The following is a 21,659-nucleotide window of genomic DNA, read 5'->3' as shown; positions in this document are numbered from 1 at the left end:
TCTTATTATCCCCTTATAATTATATATTTTCAGGTAGTTCATTCACAACGTCTGAGTGTATGTTGTCGGCGATTAGCCTAGCAATGATCTTAATTGTGGTTGTCAGCCCAAAACCCTCTAAATATATATTAAATGCATCTTACCAGATATAAAATGACTACTACATAATCTGTGGTAATCGTTTGGAGCCCAGTTTTCTCGTCGAATTGCAGCAGCCCATGTCGCTCTCCTCTCCGGGTCTCTCGGAATCCGGTAGAACTTCAAGTCTCTCCGTCTATCTTCTCTGTTATTGCAACCGACCGCCACACACGCATTCACCATTTTGATTATTAATGTTAACGAGCAGAAAAACACGCCATAATAGGAGGAATTTACGTTGCGGTAATGCATCAACAGTGACGAGTTGATGGACAATATGGCGCGGGGGCGTGGTTGTGACGTCATGTGAGTAGGGTCTATAGACCTGTCTGTCTAAAATGCCATATTTTTATTGCCCCAGTTATACCAGTGGTAAAGCATAATTTATTATTTATTTATGATAACACTAACAGGTTTAATTCTTTTTTTCAAGAGATGCTGCATATAATATTTTTTGCTTATAAAATGTTTAGGTTGAAAGTTTGCACTTAAGTTACTTACTTATTGTGTCCAGAACACCAGGAAATAGAGTAAATAAATTACTTTTACTTTTGAACTTTTTAAATTATTTGAGTTTTATTGTATTGTCAATCCCATCCAACAAAATGACCGTCATATACGTAGTAAGCCTTATTTTTTTTTCTCCAAAAAAATAAACATAACATTCGTATGAAAATTTTGTTGTTTAATTTTGCTATTAAAAAATGTGGTCTTTTTTATATTTTTAAAATACTGTACGAACACACACAACAACTGTTTACTATCGTATCGTTGTCACTCTGTATCGAACCGTATCGTTCTTAAACTGTATCGAATCGCTCGGCCTAAAAAATGTATCGTTTTTTAATCGAATCGTAACCTGTGAATCTAGATACATATCGAATCGGCTTCATGCCAGAGATTCCCAACCAGGGGTCGCGTTAACCGGAAATTTTCCGTCGTTGACCGGTTTTTTAAAACGGTGACGGAAAAAACTGAAGTCCGTCAGTCATTTTGACAGGTTGCAATTCACACCCCAGACCACAGGTTGGCACATTAATTAGCTATTGTCTCTCTTAATGCATGACGTCGTTGGCTATTCTGTCAGAATATTGTAGCGTAACCGGGGTCTGGCGGCGGCACCGTGATGGACACATCAACGCGAGGTTCTTATTGGTGCACCCGGTGTGCCAGCGCGTGATCCAATTGGTGGACTAGATTGCCGCCTGTGTATAGACAAGTTTTCGAGGTACCGGTTTACTTCCTTATGTCTTCCTTCCCCTTCCGTTTCCGCCTGTTTACCATTGAAGTCAATGGCGGTGGAATCGAAGTTGGAAGGTCTTTATACAAGATCCCGGGAATGTTATTTTGATGTAGGCGGGTGGAGAACCAAGCCAAGGCCTCCATGCTTCGTACCATGTCGATTTCCAAACCATGGGTGCTCGTACTCGTCATAAGGAGATGGACAAAACTGACAGCTCCTGCAGTCATGCCCCCGCTGTTATGGAAGGTAATGTGCTCTAAAAATACGAAACCTAAAATCTGGCGCATGAAACGACTTGTTGCCTTTGCTATTGATATTACGATGATGATTGTAATTACGAAGTTTAATCATTTTTACAACAACTAGCTTCTGCTACTGCTGCTAGCCGCCTGTTGCTAATCGTGTTTGAATGCACCGCATATATCCAAGTGTTACAAGTTTTTATTCGTTTGTTTACAGCTGGGAAATGCTGTTATAAAAGAGAAGACAACTTGACTTGTACGTTGATGGACATATATCGAACATATATAGTTTGCGTTCCACAATGATGATGACAGCTCGACTCCCGGGAGAGGCCGAGAGAGGCAGGAATTGTGACAGACGGTGGTTCGCCGAGATCGCCGTGATCCAACTACGAACTTGTGAACGGTAGCATTTTTAAATATATGCTATTGGAGCTGGAATTACCGAAGAGGAGAGCGAGATGGACTGCTGTAATTCGACAAGAAATCGGGGCACCAAACGATCACCACAGACTATGTAGTAGTCATTTTATATCTGGTAAGATGCATTTAATATATATTTAGAAGATTTTGGGCTGACAACCACAATTAAGATCATTGTGTGACGTTGGTGATTGGGGTCTATATGGTTGCCTCTTTTTCTTTGGGAGTGGAGTTGTTTTGTTGGTGTTGTTGGCGGTAAGCAGAGTAAAAAGAGGGAGAAAAATACAACTTCAGTGTCTAATTTTTCGCCGCCAAGCAAGCGTTACAAAATTAAAAATGAATGAAAACTAAATACTATTGAATATGTCATCATTATCATTTTAAAAATTTCAGTGACTGGTAAAAATAGATTATGACCGGATTTTTATGACCCTGTCAGTCAAAATGACAGACAACGAAAATGTCTAGCGCAACCTCTGTTCCCAGCCCTAGTAAAAACGTGCCTTGAGTCAAAAAAGGTTGAAAAACACTGCTCTAAAGTGAGGTTAATGAAGGCTAAATTCAAATCTTTCTTGAAGTTTAAACCCCGCAAACTCCCCCTTTAAATATTGCCAGTACAGCTCATGAAGATTTTACGCTGGCCGTAGCTTGACCCTGACTGGCACAGATCAATTCAGTTTCCATTATTTTCTATAATTGTGTGGGGATATCAAGAAATCAAATCGAACACCATCCACTGTAATGATACTTAACACACTACAACCCGGGTCCTTACATTGCAGGGGTTCCTGCAGGGAATGCCACTACTCTTGTCCATCACATGGCACTTCCACACACCCCTCCTCTTGCAGCTTCTGTTGCTGCTGATGGAGTGATGATCTCTCTTTCCCCCCCCCTCTCTCTCTCGCTCGCTCTCTCTCGGTCTCTGTTGGTTGCACGTCCACATCAATGAGACAGAGCAGAGAGCGAGGAGGAATCCACGCGTGTATTTCCACGCGGACACTTGTGCACGTGCTCCTCTCCTATTTTTTGCTTGCGGATTTCCTCTTTGTCGCAGTCCTCTATCCATCCGCAAGAACGAGAAAGAGAGCGAGAGTGTGTGATTTTGTGTAGTTATAAGTAGTGGGCATGATCTGTTTTCTGTCTGCGTCGTTTCCATGCCAGCATGGGAACCGCTGTGTCCAAAAGGAGGAATTTGAGAAACGACGCGATATCATCCGTGGCAGCAAAAGTTAGGTGAGTGAAAGCTAGCTTGGCTCAATTTTCCTTTATGCTTGTATGTTTAAAGTGAAGTTCATGTTCTAACGAGGTACCGTGTATGAGCTTGTCCCGTCCGAAATGACGCACCAAATTCATACATATTGGGAGTCTATTGCAGACCATTGTGGACTGGAGTCACCTGTATTTGTGAATGAAGCGTCACTCTGTAAAGAAAGTGATGTAAGGGTCTGCGCTGCAAAACAGCATGACTTTACATTTTTGGGAGGAGGCATCCCAATATGTCAGTCAGTCAATCAATTAAGTGATTAGCCATCACACTTTGGCAGGAGTCCATACAGATCAGTCTGAGGAGTCCATAAAGGCTAATATGGATGTTTAGTGTGTAGACATAAATATACACAGAGCGTCTCGTTTCCTTGGTGCGTTGTGATTCCCATTCTATCAATGAATGACCTTGACTCCACATCACACATATGGGCCGATATGCTGTTACGTCATCCTCCTCCCTCTCCTTCTTCCCCTTTTTCTCTCATATTTTAACCTCGCTCAGCCTTGTTTGCATGCAGCGCTGCATTTGTATGTGTGCCACCTTGAGAGGAGATGTGCTTCTCATACAAATTGGCTAGTGGCTACACAGGCTGTCCTGTGTGGGAAGCTTGCATTATTAGGGAGGTGGCGGAAAAAGGAGGGCATTTCCATTCCTCCACTGGACCTATAGGTTGTGTCATAACTAGGGGTGTGACAAAATATCGAAATGGTGATATATTTCTATAAGGCGGAAAACACAGACAAGACTGAAAAAGCAGTTTCTGCTCTTGCACCCCTCTGTAAAAGAAACTGCTGTATTTTAAGCCAAAACAACTGTTGCGTTTGATTGAACAATATGTCTTTATGCTGCCATAGCAGATTCATGGCGCATTAAGCCCCTGAACTATTTTTAATTTGTCCGTTTTACCCTGAAAACCCACGTTTACAGACGTCGCGCAACCGTTTTTCAAAATATGTCATTTTTAGCTTACAATCATTAATTGATTTCTCATATTTAGTTTGAAAAAAAAAAAAAAAGAAAAACTTTAAAAAATTATTCACTCGCATATTTTAAACTCTTAAACAAATGACGTCACAATGGAAAAAATGGCGTCTGTAAAAAAGTCACGGATATCTACCTCATAGCTATCGCTTAATTGTATTTTTTTTTGTTACTGTCGCATTTTCTACGATATGTTAGATGATAAATAATCGATCCAAACAAAGAAAAATTGGAAAAAAATGTTTAAACGGGTGAATATATGAAAAAGAAAATCTCGACCACTCCTTGAGGTCTGCGATTTCTGCATCCCGTTTGCCGTGTTTCACCCCTAAACCCCCAAAAATCCAGCTGTGTCTTGACACTCGGTGATACATGCTACATGGAGTTTTTGGATCAAAACAAGGTAAGTATGCGATAATATCTCGTTAAAATCATGGCGTCTGTAATTCTGCTCTCGCGTGCGCTCACCTCCAGATAGGGTTTAGCTGTTTGAAATGTATATATATATTTTTAAATGCTCTCCTGTTTAAAATTTTTAAATGCCCTCCTGTTTAATTTTTCTTCCCCCAGAAAATTGAGATTTTAAGCTTTCCAATGATGTATCACACATGCGTATCGGACAATTTTGAAATTTGGCCAAATTGGGGGTCTCAGAGCTAACTTCAAAGTGTTTTCCGCCATAACAAAAGGTTATTGATATGCTCATGCCTAGAATCGAGACATCGTTTTAAAAAGGTGTCAGTGTCTAAAAAAAATAATAATAAAATAAAAAGGAACCAACAAGTTGCTACCATAATCTTCCACCATAATAGTGTCTCAGTTAACTCTAAAGCCTGAGTTATGCTCCCGCATTGCGGTGACGGCACAGCGACTACAGCGTCATTCGACATTCGACGGTTCTCCGGCCAGATGACTTGTTGCTTTGTAATTCACCGCCAAGCCACGAGAGGGGTGTTGCGTTATGTTTGTACAGTTTTGGGGCATGCTTGTTGACTTCCTCTTGTCTAGTTTAACGGAGAAAAAAAATAAACAATGCAAGATGGAACGCTTGAAGGTGGATCTTCAGCTCATCAACATTAAATAAATGTTGATCATACAAATGTTGAGGCGCAGGCGACGGTTTCGAGGCGGTCTGTCCAACTTTTGATGTCGCATAGCGTTCTAGCCTCGGGTGAAAACCAGCTAGCTGTGGTGGCTAGCTTCAAACTGGTGTCGAGCACTGCGTCCAGCGTTTTGTCCGAAAGCCCTTCAGCCTGATTTGTTTGACGTGTTCTACAACCAGCCAGTGGGAAGCCATACCAGATTTCTGGCGTCTATGGAACTTCCCAAACTGCGTTGGAAGCCTTGATGTTAACATTGGCACTTTCAATCAGTGATGAGGTATAATGCGTGAACTGTCTGTTGTTGAAAATTATACATCAAAACAACTCTTTTGACAACAAACCTGTGCTTTATTCTTAATATACTTGAAGTGTGACACGTAAATAAGTCCCAGACTCACAGCAAACATATGTACACAATAAATGATGAAGTACACAAACCAAAAATATGACATAAAGTGATAAAAAGCTGGCAGTTTTTGGCCGACCGCTTCGTGTGGCCATTCGATTCCGAACACACACGTCTCAGAGGTTCTTCCATTTTATTATTATTATAATTTTTTGTTTTTTTTTAAATTCAATCGCTGATATTGCCATTTGGCAATCTTTATGATGTCTTGACGAGACTTGCTCTTCAATGATACTCCCGTCGGCTTGCTCCATTTTTGCATGTACAAAAATAATGTTTTACAATGGCGGTGATTTCACGTTGAACCGGAAACAACAGTCTGAACGGCCCAATCACAGTCCATTTCCGCCACGTTATACGCGTTGACGTGACGCTAGGGTTTGAAAAATCAATAGGAACACGTAAGGCTACGGCGCAGGGTCGTAAATCGGATCTTCCTTGACGCCCCAGGTCTGACGCGGAAGCATAACTCGGCCTTAAGGCTGCATTGACGGTGCACGACGCCGAATCCATTTAGACTGGGAAGGTTCGTTCATTCGAAACCAGAGCATTCACTGTCATTCTGTCCGATTTTCAGGGCATTTACAGGTCTTTTTCTGTTGAGTTTGAGTCACTGCCTATTCATTTGGGTGATTCCCAGGTCGCTTCCTGTTCTGTAACTCAAAATAAACAGGAAGTGGCCCGTAAAATACCCCCAAATCAACAGGAAGTAACTGAAAATCAACAGGTAAATGACCTTAAATAGCCCAAAATTACCTCATTGCCTTGCATTGGCTGCCACTGACGGCCATAGACGTCCAATCCATTTAAACTGGGAGGGTGGCAGCGAATGAACGAATGTTCATTCGCTGCCATCCCTCCCACTTCAAACGGATTGAACGTCTACAGGGTGACCCAAAAAAAAGTTTACACTGCCATAATACAACTTAAATGCCATGTTTATTCAGCTTAGAATTAGAATTTAATCACAAATTATACATTATTGTAAAGAACATGTACAGTACACTCTATTTTTCAATGTGTCCTCCCTTAAGTGTCACAACCGCCTCCAGGTGCCTGCGGAACGCTTGACAGGTCTTCTTTATGTAGGATGCTGTCATCTTTTCCCAAGATCTAACAATGGACCTCTCCAAGGCTGCCACGGAAGTTTGTCGCTTCTTACAGGCACTGTCCTCCACAGTTGCCCATATGCTATAATCCAGGGGATTGAGATCTGGACTCTGGGGTGCCACATATCACCTTGTCAATCAACTTTTTGGTCCGCACAGATCGGCACTTCCAGACCCAGGTTTTCGTGAGGCTGTTCCAGTATCTTTCAGCTTCTTTTTAACTTTGTAGACTGCACATCTGGATATTCTCAGATTTGCTGCAATCTCAGTAGGTGTCAGACCGGCCCGCAGCAGTTCAGGTACAGCTAAAGTTTTCTTCATTTTCAGCAGAAGCACAGGAATTGTAGAGACGAGAGATTACCAGCTGCATTGAGTGACCTTAATGAATCACTTAAGCATGACAACCTATTTAGATATGTTTCAATGGCTTTTAAACCAGCAGTCAACTGAGTGTAAACTTTTTTTTGGGTCACCCTGTACTAGGGATAAACTCATTCCAATTCACAGCAGAAGCTTGTTTTTCTGTTTATCAGTTTGTAGAATATTCTAGAATGATTTCCTGACCAATGTATCGATAATCATTGTATCGCCATATCGTCAGATCATCATTATCATGAGCTTTGTATTGCAAATCGTATTGTTTCGTGAGGTACCAAGAGGTTCCCACTCCTAATCATAACTGTCCTGTATAATGTATTTATTTCTATCTAACACAGACACCCCCCTTCCCTAGATGATGTCTGCTTACTGCTGTCATAGCATGCCGTGTACTCGTCACACGGGGGCTGCAGCTGTCGATTATTTTAGTAGTCAATTAATCTATCAACTAGTTAGTTCGAATAATTGAGTAATCGAATTAGGAACATTTAATGCGTTGCAGAAGAAATTTTAGGGGTGTAAAACAAAGGCTTGCTAAGATTGTACTTTCAAAATAAAATTCCCGAGTGTTTCTTCAAAATATGCAGAATTGCAGTTTCATTTAAAAATATATTAAAATACCTGAGCTTAGCCTCAAATGGTATTAAAATACATAAATAAGGATCTAAAGTCCAAGAAAGGAACAATTGGCTAACTTGCACAGCAAAGGTTTGCAAGCTTGAATGCTATAAAATGCTAACATTTTTTAACAATGCTCTCAACAAATCGTTCAAACACACATTCCCACAAAAAAACGGCAAACTATACCTATGCACTAAATTACGAATGCATAAAAAACATGATCTTAAACAAAAACTTACCTTATGTTGGTCTTAACAGGGAGCAGCTGGATTCAGATGTTAAATGATTTATGCAATATTCACTGTTGCCACTATAAGGCAGTGTATCCACTAGAGGTGTGCAAAATTTCCGATTCTTAGATTATTCGCGATTCGGCCGTGGAAGATTCGAGAACGATTCACAAACATCCAAATTCCGATTATTGAAATATGCCAAGTAAAGCGGAAGTACAACACACTCAGCGCGCCGCGCGGTCAATGAGCAACGGAGCGAGAGTAGCTAAACATCATGCTTCTCATTACCCGGCCCCTCAGGTAATGCCAATGCTCAACTCACGGCTCTAGCTCAACTCATGCCACGAGATAAAAAAACACAACAACATACCTGAAGCTGCTACAAAAGTACGTCATCCACATAATGTTACGGTAGATATCATTTATATAAGACTAGATGCACTACGGTAGCGGTAGCGTTTGCAGCACATCTACAAAAAGCTAGATGCAGACGTAGTAAACGGCCGCCATCTTAAAGCAGTACACTTCTCTGCAAGGCTGTTGTAGCGAACCTTCCAAGCAAACCTAATTAACTTTTTATCTAAAATACTCCTAAATCGGTAAAATATTGACTTGAATCTATCTTTAAAATAGTTTTAAAACTTTCACATGTCGAAAGTTGACAAAAGGGAAATTATGGATTAACGGGAGCAATTTTAACAACTTTAACGGTTGATTCACAACATTAAATTAATTGAATGTAGTTTAAAGCTGCTGATACAGAATGGGGACTGGAGTTTTTTATTTACTGTTATTTTTGTAAATTTGTTTACTGCTATATGTTTACTTGATACTGAAATAGTAGTTTGGTTTAGCCTGAGAGTATTTTTGAACAATTTTGGAACAAATGTACAAAATATTAAAAAAAAAAAAAAAAAAAAAGGGGGGGGGGGGTGCATCAATAATCGTTTTAGAATCGAATCGGACCATCTGAATCGTAATCGTAATCGAATCGAATCGTTAGGTGCCCAAAGATTCCCAGCTCTAGTATCCACCCAAATCAATAAAACTAATGCAAACACTTTTACAACTAACCATTACTTTTTTCTAATCGAATTACTCGAGTTAATTGATTAGTCATTGCAGCACTCCATCACACCACACAATTAACCCATTTTTCCACACCAATCCTGAGTTTCCTCCTGAAATTTGCTGTCTGTCGCATTATCAAAATTAAACTCTGAGAGGCATCCTGGTACCACAAGGCATTTAGACTACCAGAAAATATGTGTTACGTGACATATTCTCCTTTTTCTGAGGTGCTGGCCGTGTGGTGGGCCAGAAAATAAGTGAGAAAGCACCTTTTGAGTGTAACGTCTGTTAGCACAGCATACACAGGAAGTCCGCTAACCTGTTTTCCGGGTTTAGTTTAGTTTCATTTATAGATACAGAATGTGCCTTTAGGAGCTGTGGTCTCTGAAGCCCCTTTCACATTTACCAGAACACTGTTAAAATCCCAGGATTCAAACAGGTAGCCATTGTGTGTGAAAGCAATTTCCTGCGTCAACTGACACGGAGATTACGCGGACATTTAACGGGTATTATGTCCGGGACTTTCCCGGGACGAGGCATGCGTGAAAGCACGAGTTTGGTTCCGGGGTCACAGCACGATGGCTGATGACTTAAATATCATGGCGGGCCGATTGTCATTTCCTATTTCTTGGCGGTAAGACGAAAACTGGTAAACAAACATCACAATTAGCAACATGGGAAACTGGAAATAGCTAAATTAAACTGAAAACATAACAAAATCAAATTGCAACTGGATCATAAAGCCGAGGAAGAGAGTCCATCCTCCATCTTTGGAAATGTGTGGTTTATTTTGTTGCTGATGTTGGGGTCCGCAACTGCAGAAACAACTTTGTACCTCAAAGCAGAAAACAATGGAGGGATGCTTTCAATGGTTTAGTAAATACAACAAAAATATATGCAATCGCGGAAAAGGGGAAATAACACAGTGGGTCCATGACAGTAAGTCGACGGTGATCAATAATGCAGCTGTTGCTCCCCGTCTGTGGAACGCCCTCCCAGACCACCTCAGAGCCCCGCAGACAGTGGATGCATTTTAAAAAAGGACTAAAAACTTACCTTTTTCAAAAAGCTTACTCTAGCTAATTTTATTTGACTATCTTATTTTTATCTGATTTGTATCTGATTTTATCTGTGGTACTGTCTGTTTTTGCTTTTACTCTTTTATTCTTAGTCTTTTTTTTTTCATGGTAATGTGCACTTTGAGATTTGTTGATGATCCCGAAAAGCAGTGTCAACAACAAAATTAATTTACAGGAATATTTATAATAGTAAGTGGAAAACGAGCGTTTTTTTTTTTGTTTCCCATCTTTTTTTTTAGGGGAATTCTAAATCAGGCTGCTTAGGACAGCTATAATTTCCCCCAAGATCATCATCCATTGAATATCTGTTGTAAAATCAGTGACTTTAGTGGGTAAAATGAAGCTCTGCATGGTCCACAGTTTTAATCCTCGGTTCTTTCTCAGTAGTTTTGTCGCTTATGAAAGCTTAGGTTTGAAAAAATTACGTATATCCATCATGCCTCGTCGGTCCTCAGGTGGTTTTGGCCAAGCAAAGCAAATGACCGTCTAAGGTGCTAGTCATAAGATCTGTTCAAAAAAAGAATTTTGACCCATTATAAAAATATTTTTTTGTTCACTTCATTCATTTTTGTTGTTTGTTTAATTGCTTTATATGTTTTATAGATAATATTTTACCAGAAAACTCTTAATTTTAAAATCATATATAGGAAAGTCAATTACATGCAATGACACTTTTCTGCCACTGGGGGGGCATTCCGCCCTTGCCCCCCCTTAAACTCCGTGTATGCTCTCCATGTGTGAAAGCAATGAGTTAATCCCGTGTCACTTTACATGGGAATTTACCGGGATATTTGTGTGAAAGGGGCTTGGAAAGATGGTTGACTTGGCAAAGCCTATGCGAGTGTCTGAGTGTGAGCTGTGGTCGACAGCAGATCTAACGCGAGCATGCATATTTTCGTTGCTTATAGTACTGTTTAAAAAAACTGCCAAAAAGTGCTACAATGAATGTGTCTTTCCTTTTCAACTCGCAAGGTTGTTCCTCTATTTGTGTCTGGCGACAAGGCAAATTTCAGGCTGCTTCACTTTTGGTCAGTTGTCCACAGATCAAAGCACAAACATTGTTTTGTTGTGCTTAGGCAAGACTCTGAAGCACAATTTTCTCCCAGTGGGCCTGGCAGTGCCTTTCATGGCAGCAGCTATGAAACGGTGCATGAACGGGTGAAAGTGAGCCTCTGCAAAGCACTCTGGGCACTGTGGTGTATGTAAAGCGCTATTTAAGTGCACTCCATTTACGAGAAGTCAAGTTGTTTTATTTTGTCGGCCATTTCAGGGTGAGCATTTAAATATTTCGCTTAAACCTCCCATCAAAGGGGATTAAGTAATGTGATTTAGAATTTTTGTAATATACTGTACAAGCAGTCAAGCAAAACAAAAATTCTACATTTAAGAGTAGATTCAGGTAGAAAAGGCTAGTAGTTGGGACTTCTGAAGGAAACACACCAACTCACTTTATCTTCATTAATGGAATGTATTAACGTGGACTCGTGGATAATGTGACCCTGTTAGACGTATTGACCTCCTCTAGAGTTTACCAAAAAAAAAGCACAACTATGGTGCTGTCATCTACTCCTATTGTTTTCAGCATTTACATGAAAAATTATGACGGTTGTTTAAAAAGGAAAAAAAAAAACATTTTGTGAAGGTTTTCATTCTCCCAAAAAATGCCACAGTCCTTTTTGTGTAATAAAGGTTTCTTGTGGATATTGAACAAAAGAGAATTCACTTGGTCATGGTCCATACAGTATTTGCATGGCTGCTTGTTGCTTGCCAGAATTCATAGATCTTAATCTCAACTGCTCCATATGCCAATGTCATACAGTAATTTGCGTATTCCATGCACAGTAGAATTTTTAAGAAGTGACAGTGCCATTCCCATTTCCCTGGACAGAAAATGTTTCGGCAGGAACAGATTGTTAGATTAAGCTTTAGTAATATTTTTACCCCTCCGCGATCCTCGTGAGGAAAAGCGGCATGGAAAATGAATGAATGAATAATATTTTTACCAAGTGACGTTAGTAGGTTGTGTTATTGTATGGTTTTGCCAGCTATTTTTCATTCTGTTCCAACTAGTTGGAATACCACTTGCCTGAAACTTACTTTGCCAATTGATTGTTGCAGTACCCTTCACAACCAGAGGTGGGTAGTAACTAGGCAATTGCTCGGATGAGATTCTGATGGTATGATAATTTTAAGCCAAAATATCACGGTTTCACGATATCACAGTATTCCCATTACAGCTCTAAAAAGTGTTGCTTTGAAGTATCTGGGTTCAAAATAAAAGATAAACTTTTTTCCATTGAACAGGATTTTTGTTTTTCAAAACATTAGCAAATTGGAACATAAGTATAATTAGCTAAACAAAATAACAAAAACTACTGAAATATTCTAAATAAAATTAAAATAAATGTAGTACCTTAAATGAGCCGCAACCCACAGCCACAGCTCAACTTGATTACCATCAGAATGAAAATAATTGAATTATTTTCCATAAAAAGCACCCGTGTATGACTCGTATCATGTTTACATGATACACACAGTCTTTCTCTACACAGACAATTGCCAGAGAGAACCCCCCCCCACCACGTTTTACCACCGCTAGACACGCTAAACACGCTAAACACGCTGGAGTTAACTCTCCTAGCTGGTGGGAAACGTTCATAACAGTGTTTACTAACCTTTAATTTTGTATAAATGCAAAATAATATTGGAGGTATTGCCTCCTCGTCAGCCACCCTCCGCAAACATGTTTTACATGTCGGTTGGCCCTCCTCCTCCAAGCTACGGATGTTTGTAGCTTTTCTGTAGCCGAAGTACTGTATTCCCATACCAGTTATTTGGTTTTCTTTGATGGGGGGAAAAAAGATTCATCGTGTAGCACAGCTGACTAACTGACACCATCAACAACCGGTGGGGGAGAGTTGAACCTTGCAGCCGCAAGCGAGGGATTTCTCCCTGCATTTTTGGAACATAAAAAATACCATAGGGACGGTGTGACGGAATTTTTTTGCGGTTTTGAAACTGTGACGTTTTCATACCATGGTATACCTTGAAACCGGTCATCGGCACGGTCATGTCTAGAAGTAACGCGTTACATTTACATCGTTACATTTAGTTGAGTAACTTGAGAGAAATGAACTTCTATGAGTAGCTTATGTCTTATTATGACTAGCCATACTTTTTACTTTTACTTGAGTAGATTTGTGAAGAAGAAAAGCTATTCTCACTCCGCTACTTTGGGCTTCAGTAGTCGTTACATTTTTCCTCTTTGTCTACATATTGTGTTTTTCTTTTTTTCTTGCCAAAGATGCCAACAATGGCTCAACCAGTTTCACCAATGAGACATAGCAATAATAATCACATGACTCCATTATACCAATCAGACTCAAGCTTGCTGTTCTATGATCACGCCGGCCTGTTCAATCACATGGTGTCTTTAAAGCACCGTAAAAAATTAAGTATTTGACATAGAGCGCTGCTGTCAACATGACTTTATAGTGCGATTTTAATAACAGTTCATATAGATACATTTGTGCTGAGAAAAAAAAAAATCAAAAATCTTAAGCAGTTACTCACAATGTTACTCATTACTTGAGTATTCTTTTCACCAAATACTTTTTTACTTCTACTTGAGTACAATTTTGGGATGACAACTTTTTTTTTTGAGTAATACTATTTTGAAGTAACACCACTCCTGCTTGAGTAAAATTTTTGGTTACTCGACCCACCTTTGTTCACAACATATGACAATAGAAACAGAAACGAACATTTGAGTTTTTCGAAACAGAACCCAATATTCAGGTGGTTTTTGCATGAATTTGCAAGCAAAAATTTGAGATTCAAGTGCTTCATGGCAGCAGTGAACTCAACTCACTTGAAAATTATTGCCACTTACCAGGTGAAGCTTACTTTAAAACTAAAAACAAATAATAACATATAAACATCAAGTAACCACATAACTGCCAAAGTCCATTTAGCTTCAGCACAAATGCTGGAGATCGACAATATAAAATTCAGAGGCAGATATTCTTTATGCTTTGTTAGAAACAACTAATATCCCTGCATATTAATGAGTCAGTTTTTAATTTAATCGTCATGTTTTTACAAACTCCAAGCCTGTAGAATGTTTTATTTATTGAATTCATGTTAGAAAAAATATACAGTACATATTAGTGCTGTCAAATTTATCGCGTTAACAGGCGGTAATGAATTTTTTTAATTAATCACGTTAAAATATTTGACGCAATTAACGCATGCACGGAATGACCAGTTCATGCGTTGCCTCAAATAGTTTACAATGACACCATTTTAGCACACTGAGAGCAAAAAGGCGAGAAATACGAGTGGACATAGGCGTTCATTTGACCGCGCCTTTTATTGGCTTAAGCTTTGGCAACTCTTTCACAATAAATATAAGTATTGTGGCAAACAATGTGGGGAACAATGACAGGAGACGGTCTTTTTCTTAACACGCTTAACACCATTTGCAGCCACCACTGACAGTCATGGTTGCCCAACTTCCCATCATTTGGGCAGACCAGATAAGTCGCTACAGTATGATTTAGTGTAACCACAACATAAATAATGTTCCTATCTCTCACAGGAGATTATCTTTTTCTTAACACGCTTAATTGAACACAACGCAGAACATACTGTATACCATTTGCAGTCACCACTGACAGTCATGGTTGTCCAACCACTCATCATGCATTTGGGCGGAACAGTTAAGTCGCTACAGTATCATTTAGTGAAAGCACAACAAAAATAATATTCCTATCTCTCAAAAAAAAAAAATAATGTTCACAAAAAGGAAAGCGCTCAATGCAATGAGAATTGGTATTCCCAATCAAAATGGCTATGCAAAATACACATAAAACTTACTCAGACTTTGCCTTGGCTAGAGCTCTAATTAATTTAAAACTCGCCATTGACACCTTGTGGTGTATTTCAATCACTACCTTACCTTACGTAGTTAAAGACAATAGTTTATTTTTTGATTGAAAATTTGACAAATTTTATTAAAACGAAAACATTAAGAGGGGTTTTAATATAAAATTACTGTAACTTGTACTCAAATTTAACTTTTAAAAACTACAAGTCTTTCTATCCGTGGATCCCTTTAACTGAAAGAATGTTAATAATGTTAATGCTATCTTGTGGATTTATTGTTATAATAAACAAATACAGTACTTATGTAAAGTATGTTGAATGTATATATCCATCTTGTCTTATCTTTCCATTCCAACAATAATTTACAGAAAAATATGGCATATTTTAGAGATGGTTTGAATGCGATTAATTACGATTAATTAATTTTTAAGCAGTGATTAACTCGATTAAAAATGTTAATTGTTTGACAGCCCTAGTACATATATATTTTTAGGGGAGGTGTTACGGTTGGAACAGAGGAATGCCATTTCAGTGGGTGATGAATCTGAATGGAATGAACTGAACTGGTATCTGGGGGCACCACTACACTGTTCTCAAATGGTATTGCATGGTTTAACAAATTCGAGGACACAACTTTTGTTCCCAGTCGAACACCTTGTTCCCAATTAAAGAATTTAATGTCATAAAAACCTCCTTTAAAGCATTCAGGCGTAGGGCCCGGTTTAATTTTGGTCCGTTAATAGCGCGATGAACCTTGGCTCCAGCTGATGGGAAACGCTATTCAATCACATCCAATATTTATTAGCTACCCACCGGCACATGACCCTGCAAATGTAGAGACTAGAATGCCAAAGTGCTTTTCGTCATATTTTAACAACACACACACGCCCGCGCACACACTCAGTCCCTTTCCTCACCCTGTTCTGTTTGAAGGACAGACTCAAACTATCTTTGTGTAGCAGTGCTGGGACCCAATTTTCATTCTACACTGGCTTGGAATCAAGAGATTCTTTTCCATGGTCACGCACGACCTATGTTTGTCTTTGATGGGCAAACCAGAAAACCATGGTATTGAAAGTAATAATTAGAGAAGGTGACAATGGGGTTTGAAGATATAACGCCTTTTTTTCTTTTTCGCCATGAAAAATGTTTGACTCTACCTTTTTCTATTCTTCAATAATTAGCAGTAGAATATTGTACCCAATGCAGTCGTTTTTCCAACAGCTGGGGAAGAAAGTTGCTTTTTAAATGGAACATATGAAGCGGAACAATCTCTTTGATGTTAATGTTTGTTGCTATAATTACAACTCTTACATCTCTCCAGCAGTTTCCCAGTGAGCTCTAGACATAAAGTATAGATTACACTTGTCTACAAAATGTTGGAAAATATCTGCTCCAGAGATAAAAAGTTGCTTAATCGAACTGCTGTGGTGACATCGATTGGGAAAATAAAATATTTTAGTGCTGGTTGGTTAAAGTATTCAAGATATTAAATGTTTGGGTTTGATTACAAAAATACATTGGTGTAATTATATAGTATCAGTTTAACAAGTTGCTACATTGTAAATGAGATGGATATGCAGTGGGGCAAATAAGTATCTAGTCAACCACTAATTGTGCAAGTTCTCCCAATTTAAAATATTAGAGAGGCCTGTAATTGTCAACATGGGTAAACCTCAACCATGAGAGACAGAATGTGAAAAAAACTTAACTGAAAACCACATCGTTTGATTTTTAAAGACTTTATTTGCAAATCATTCATGGTGGAAAATCAGTATTTGGTCAATACCAAAAGTTCATCTCAATACTTTGTTACGTACCCTTTGTTGGCAATAACGGAGGCCAAACGTTTTCTGTAACTGTTCACAAGCTTTTCACACACTGTTGCTGGTATTTTGACCCATTCCTCCATGCAGCTCTTCTCTAGAGCAGAGATGTTTTGGGGCTGTCGTTGGGCAACACCGACTTTCAACTCCCTCCACAGATTTTCTATGGGGTTGAGATCTGGAGACTGGCTAGGCCACTCCAGGACTTTGAAATGCTTCTTACGAAGCCACTCCTTTGTTGCCCTGGCTGTGTGTTTGGGATCATTGTCATGCTGAAAGACCCAGCCACGTCAAATCTTCAATGCCCTTGCTGATGGAAGGAGATTTTCACTCAAAATCTCTCGATACATGGCCCCATTCATTCTTTGCTTTACACAGATCAGTCGTCCTGGTCCCTTTGCAGAAAAACAGCCCCAAAGCATGATGTTTCCATCCCCATGCTTCACAGTGGGTATGGTGCAATTCGGGATTCTTTTTCCTCCAAACACGAGAACATTTGGTTTTACCAAAAAGTTCAATTTTGGTTTCATCTGACCATAACACATTCTCCCAGTCCTCTTCTGGATCATCCAAATGCTCTCTAGCAAACCGCAGACAGGCCTGGACGTATAGTTTCTTCAGCAGGGGGACACGCCTGGCAGTGCAGGATTTGAGTCCCTAGCGGCAAATTGTGTTACTGATGGTAGCCTTTGTTACTGTGGTCCCAGTTCTTTGTAGGTCCCCCCGTGTGGGTCTGGGATTTTTGCTCACCGTTCTTGTTAGCATTTTGACGCCACGGGGGGGGAGGAGGGAGTTAATAGTCCGTGTTGCCCAACGACAGCCCCAAGACATCTCTGCTCTAGAGGAGCTATGCATGGAGGAATGGGCCAAAATACCAGCAGTGTGTGAAAAGCTTGTGAAGAGTTACAGAAAACGTTTGGCCTCCGTTATTGCCAACAAAGGGTACATAACAAAGTATTGAGATGAACTTTTGGTCTGGTCGTCTCTGGTTGTGGTTTCCGCTTCAAGGAAATATACGTGGCAGCACACCATGTTTCTATTTGTTATTTTCCAAGTGGTGAGTGCGGAACTGTGCAACAATTTTAACATCCCAAGTAACGATGTTAGACTTTCTTAGTCGTTTTCTTAAGATTTATTGCAATCGCAACTCGGAGACTCCTCGTAAAAACAGAGCATGACCACGCTCTCCCTCCCGTGTGATGCATTCAAATGCTTTCACGAAAGAAACAGTGCTCACAAAACGGACTCGGAAAGCTGGCAGCAGAAAGTACAATATGTACACTGCTGGCCAGAGTACTGGCACCCCTGCAATTATGTCAAATAGTGCTCGATTTCTTTCAGAAAATGATTGCAAATACAAATGCTTTGGTAGTAATATCTTCATTTATTTTGCCTGCAATGAAAAAACACCAAAGAAAATGAGAAAAAAAATTAAATCATTATCATTTTACACAAAATACAAAAAATGGGCCAGAAACAAGTTTTGGCTGCCTTTGAAAAATCATGTGATGCTTCTCTAATTAGTGTAATTAACAGCACCTGTTACTCACCTGTGGCACATAACAGGTGGTGGCAATAGCTAAATCACACTTGCAGCCAGTTAAGACGGATTAAAATTGACTCAACCTCTGTCCTGTGTCCTTGTGTATACCACGTTGAGAATGGAGAAAAGAAAGAAGACCAAAAAACTGTCTGAGGACTTGAGAAGCAAAACCGTGGGGAAACATGGGCAATCTCAAGGCTACAAATCCATCTTGAAAAACCTGAATGTTCCTGTGTCTATCATGCACAGTGTCATCAAAAGGTGTAAAGCCCATGACACTGTGGCTAACCTCCTTAGATGTGGACGGAAAAGAAAAATTGACGAGACATGTCAAAGTCGAAAGATTGGGGGGATGGTGGATAAAGGACCTCGTCTAACATCCAAACAAGTTCAAGTTGTCCTGCAGTCCGAGGGTACAACAGTGTCAACCAGTACTATCCGTCAGCGTCTGAATGAAAAGGGACTCTTTGGTAGGATACCCAGGAAGACCCCACTTCTGCCCAGAGACATTTAAAAAGCCAGGCTGGAGTTTGCCAAAACTTACCTGAGAAAGCCAAAAACGTTTTGGAAGAATGTTCTCTGGTCAGATGAGACAAAAGTAGAGCTTTTTGGGAAAAGGCATCAACATAGAGTTTACAGGAAAAAACGAGGCCTTCAAAGAAAAGAACACGGTCCCCACAGTCAAACATGGCGGAGGTTCCCTGATGTTTTTGGGTTGCTTTGCTGCCTGTGGCACTGGACTGCTTGACCTTGTGCATGGCGTTATGAAGTCTGAAGAATACCAAAATGTTTTGAAGCAAAACGTAGGGCCCAGTGTGAGAAAGCTGGTCTCACACTGTCCTGCTGGTCTTCCAAAACGCACTTCAATGGTTTGAGAGAAAGAACTGGAGACTTCTAAAGTGGCCATCAATGAGTCCAGACTTGAATTCCATAGAACACCTGTGGAGAGATCTGAAAATAGCAGTTTGGAGAAGCCATCCATGAAATATCAGAGACCTGGAGCAGTTGGCCAAAGAAGAATGGTCTAAAATTCCAGCAGATCATTGTGAGAAACTAATTAATGGATACCAGAAGCGGTTGTTCGCAGTTACTTTGTCTAAAGGTTGTGCTACCAAGTATTAGGCTGAGGGTGCCAATACATTTGCCCGGCCCATTTTTGGAGTTATGTGTAAAATAATAATGATTTAATTTTTTTTTTCCATTCCCTTTTTTGTTTTTATATTTATAATACCAACGCATTTGTAATGGCAATCATTTTCTGGGCGAAATTGAGCATTATCTGACAGAATTGCAGGGGTGCCAATTAAAGATGTCCTGATCGATCGGGTCCGATCACGTCATTTTCAAAGTATCGGAATCGGCAAAAAAATATCGGACATGCCTTTTTTTAATATATAAAAATATTTTATTTAAATCGTTTTCTAATTGTATTTAACGTTACAGACAAAATGTCTTACACTCATCGAGAGTAGTTTTGGCTTAAAGTAAGGCTATCAAATTTATTGCGTTCACGGCGGTAATTAATTTTTTAAAATAATTAACGCATGCGCTGCACGACCCACTCACGCTTTGTCGCGTTCAATCTATAAAGGCGCCGTTTCACCTATTTATAGAGCTAAAAGACAGCGTATAATGAGTAGAGAGAATTTTGACAGCCTTTGGAACCTTTTTTTAATTTGGTTAAAGCCTTACAATCCCTCTCTCAGCAATTAAAAATATCGTGAGAGGCAATGTGGGGAAGAAAGGTAGAAGTTGATCAATTTCTTAATACCCTATGTACTTTCCCAACGCAGAGAAGATATATCAATTGGTGCCCCTACGCACAGTCATGGTTGCACTTCCCATCATGCATTTGGACAGAACAGTTAAATGGGTGCAGTATCATTTACTGAAAGCTCAACAAATACACTAGATGGCAATATTTAGTCACAATATACAAAGTCACATTTATCCTTTAAGAATTACAAGTCTCTCTATCCATGGATCCCTCTCACAGAAAGAATGTTAATAATGTAAATGCCATCTTGAGGATTTATTGTCATAATAAACAAATACAGTACTTATGTACTGTATGTTGAATGTATATATTCGTCCGAGTTTTATTCATTTTTTTCTTAATGCATTGCCAAAATGTAAATGATCGGGAAAAATTATCGGGAATGATTGGAATTGAATTGGGAGCAACAAAAAAAAGCAATCGGATAGGGAAAATCGGGATCGGCAGATACTCAAACTAAAACGATCGGGACCGGATCGGGAGCAAAAAAACATGATCGGAACAACCCTAGTGCCAATCCACATATATATACATGTATGTATGTATATACTGTTCGTCTTTGTGTCGTTTAGCTCAAATTCTGGCTGCCACACATACAGAAGAGATTAGACAAAGAAGATACTCGTAATTTGAAAAACTTAAAATTTAGTAATACCTCAGGTCCCCCCCGTACCCTCCCTCCATTGTGCTTTTTGCTGACTAAATGCTCGAACCCAGTGCAAAAAACAATGGTGGGTATAAAGAACATCTAACCAGAAAAGCTTTACTACATTTATAAATCAAGAGTCTCAAGTTGAGTATAAAGATGAAGACAACCAAACAGGTAATGGCATAGTTTGAAAAAATATTCAGATCTTTTATATCTTTTAAAAAACATTGTGGCACAGGAAGAGCTACTCTGTGGCAAAGAGAGTATGTTTTCATGTTTATGGATGGCTGGTTACAAAGCAGGTCACTCGTTCGCCTCCAGCAGCTCATGAGACACAATGAGCCACTGAGAGCCTTCAATGGAAGCTCTCCAGTGCTGTCACATGGATTGTAAAAAGCTTTGATGGCGCTCTCCCCAGCAGAGAGGAGGGAGGAGGCCTGACGCAGACACGCCCAGAGCTCGTCGGACAAGGGGTTAGCGGTGCAAGAGCGTGACAGATGAAAGGGTTCTACATACAGATACAAACTGTTTTGCTTAGTGGTCGACAGGTGCGATTTATTTGTCATAGGCCACTCTTGGGTTATATAATGCTTCGTTTATAATGGTTTCGTTTTCTTTTCAAAACACTCCTCTGTGTCGTTTGCCTTTTTTTCACAATCGTTCTCCACATTTTTCTCAAA

General features: G+C 39.6%; 1 protein-coding gene across 1 annotated transcript in view; it reads left to right on the top strand.

Moving 5' to 3' along the window:
• Window positions 1-2,970: 2,970 nt before the first annotated feature.
• The window catches only part of nsmfa (NMDA receptor synaptonuclear signaling and neuronal migration factor a), a 102,763-nt gene continuing 84,074 nt past the window's right edge, over window positions 2,971-21,659 (top strand). Inside the window, 1 exon segment of the mRNA XM_057818627.1 lies at window positions 2,971-3,282. Coding sequence (XP_057674610.1) covers window positions 3,212-3,282 — 71 coding nt within the window. The 5' untranslated portion in view covers window positions 2,971-3,211.

This window comes from Corythoichthys intestinalis, chromosome 17 (assembly GCF_030265065.1).
Source record: "Corythoichthys intestinalis isolate RoL2023-P3 chromosome 17, ASM3026506v1, whole genome shotgun sequence".
Classification (NCBI taxonomy): domain Eukaryota; kingdom Metazoa; phylum Chordata; class Actinopteri; order Syngnathiformes; family Syngnathidae; genus Corythoichthys; species Corythoichthys intestinalis.
Note: the sequence above shows the minus strand (reverse complement) of the source record. Positions and strands in the feature narration are given on the sequence as shown.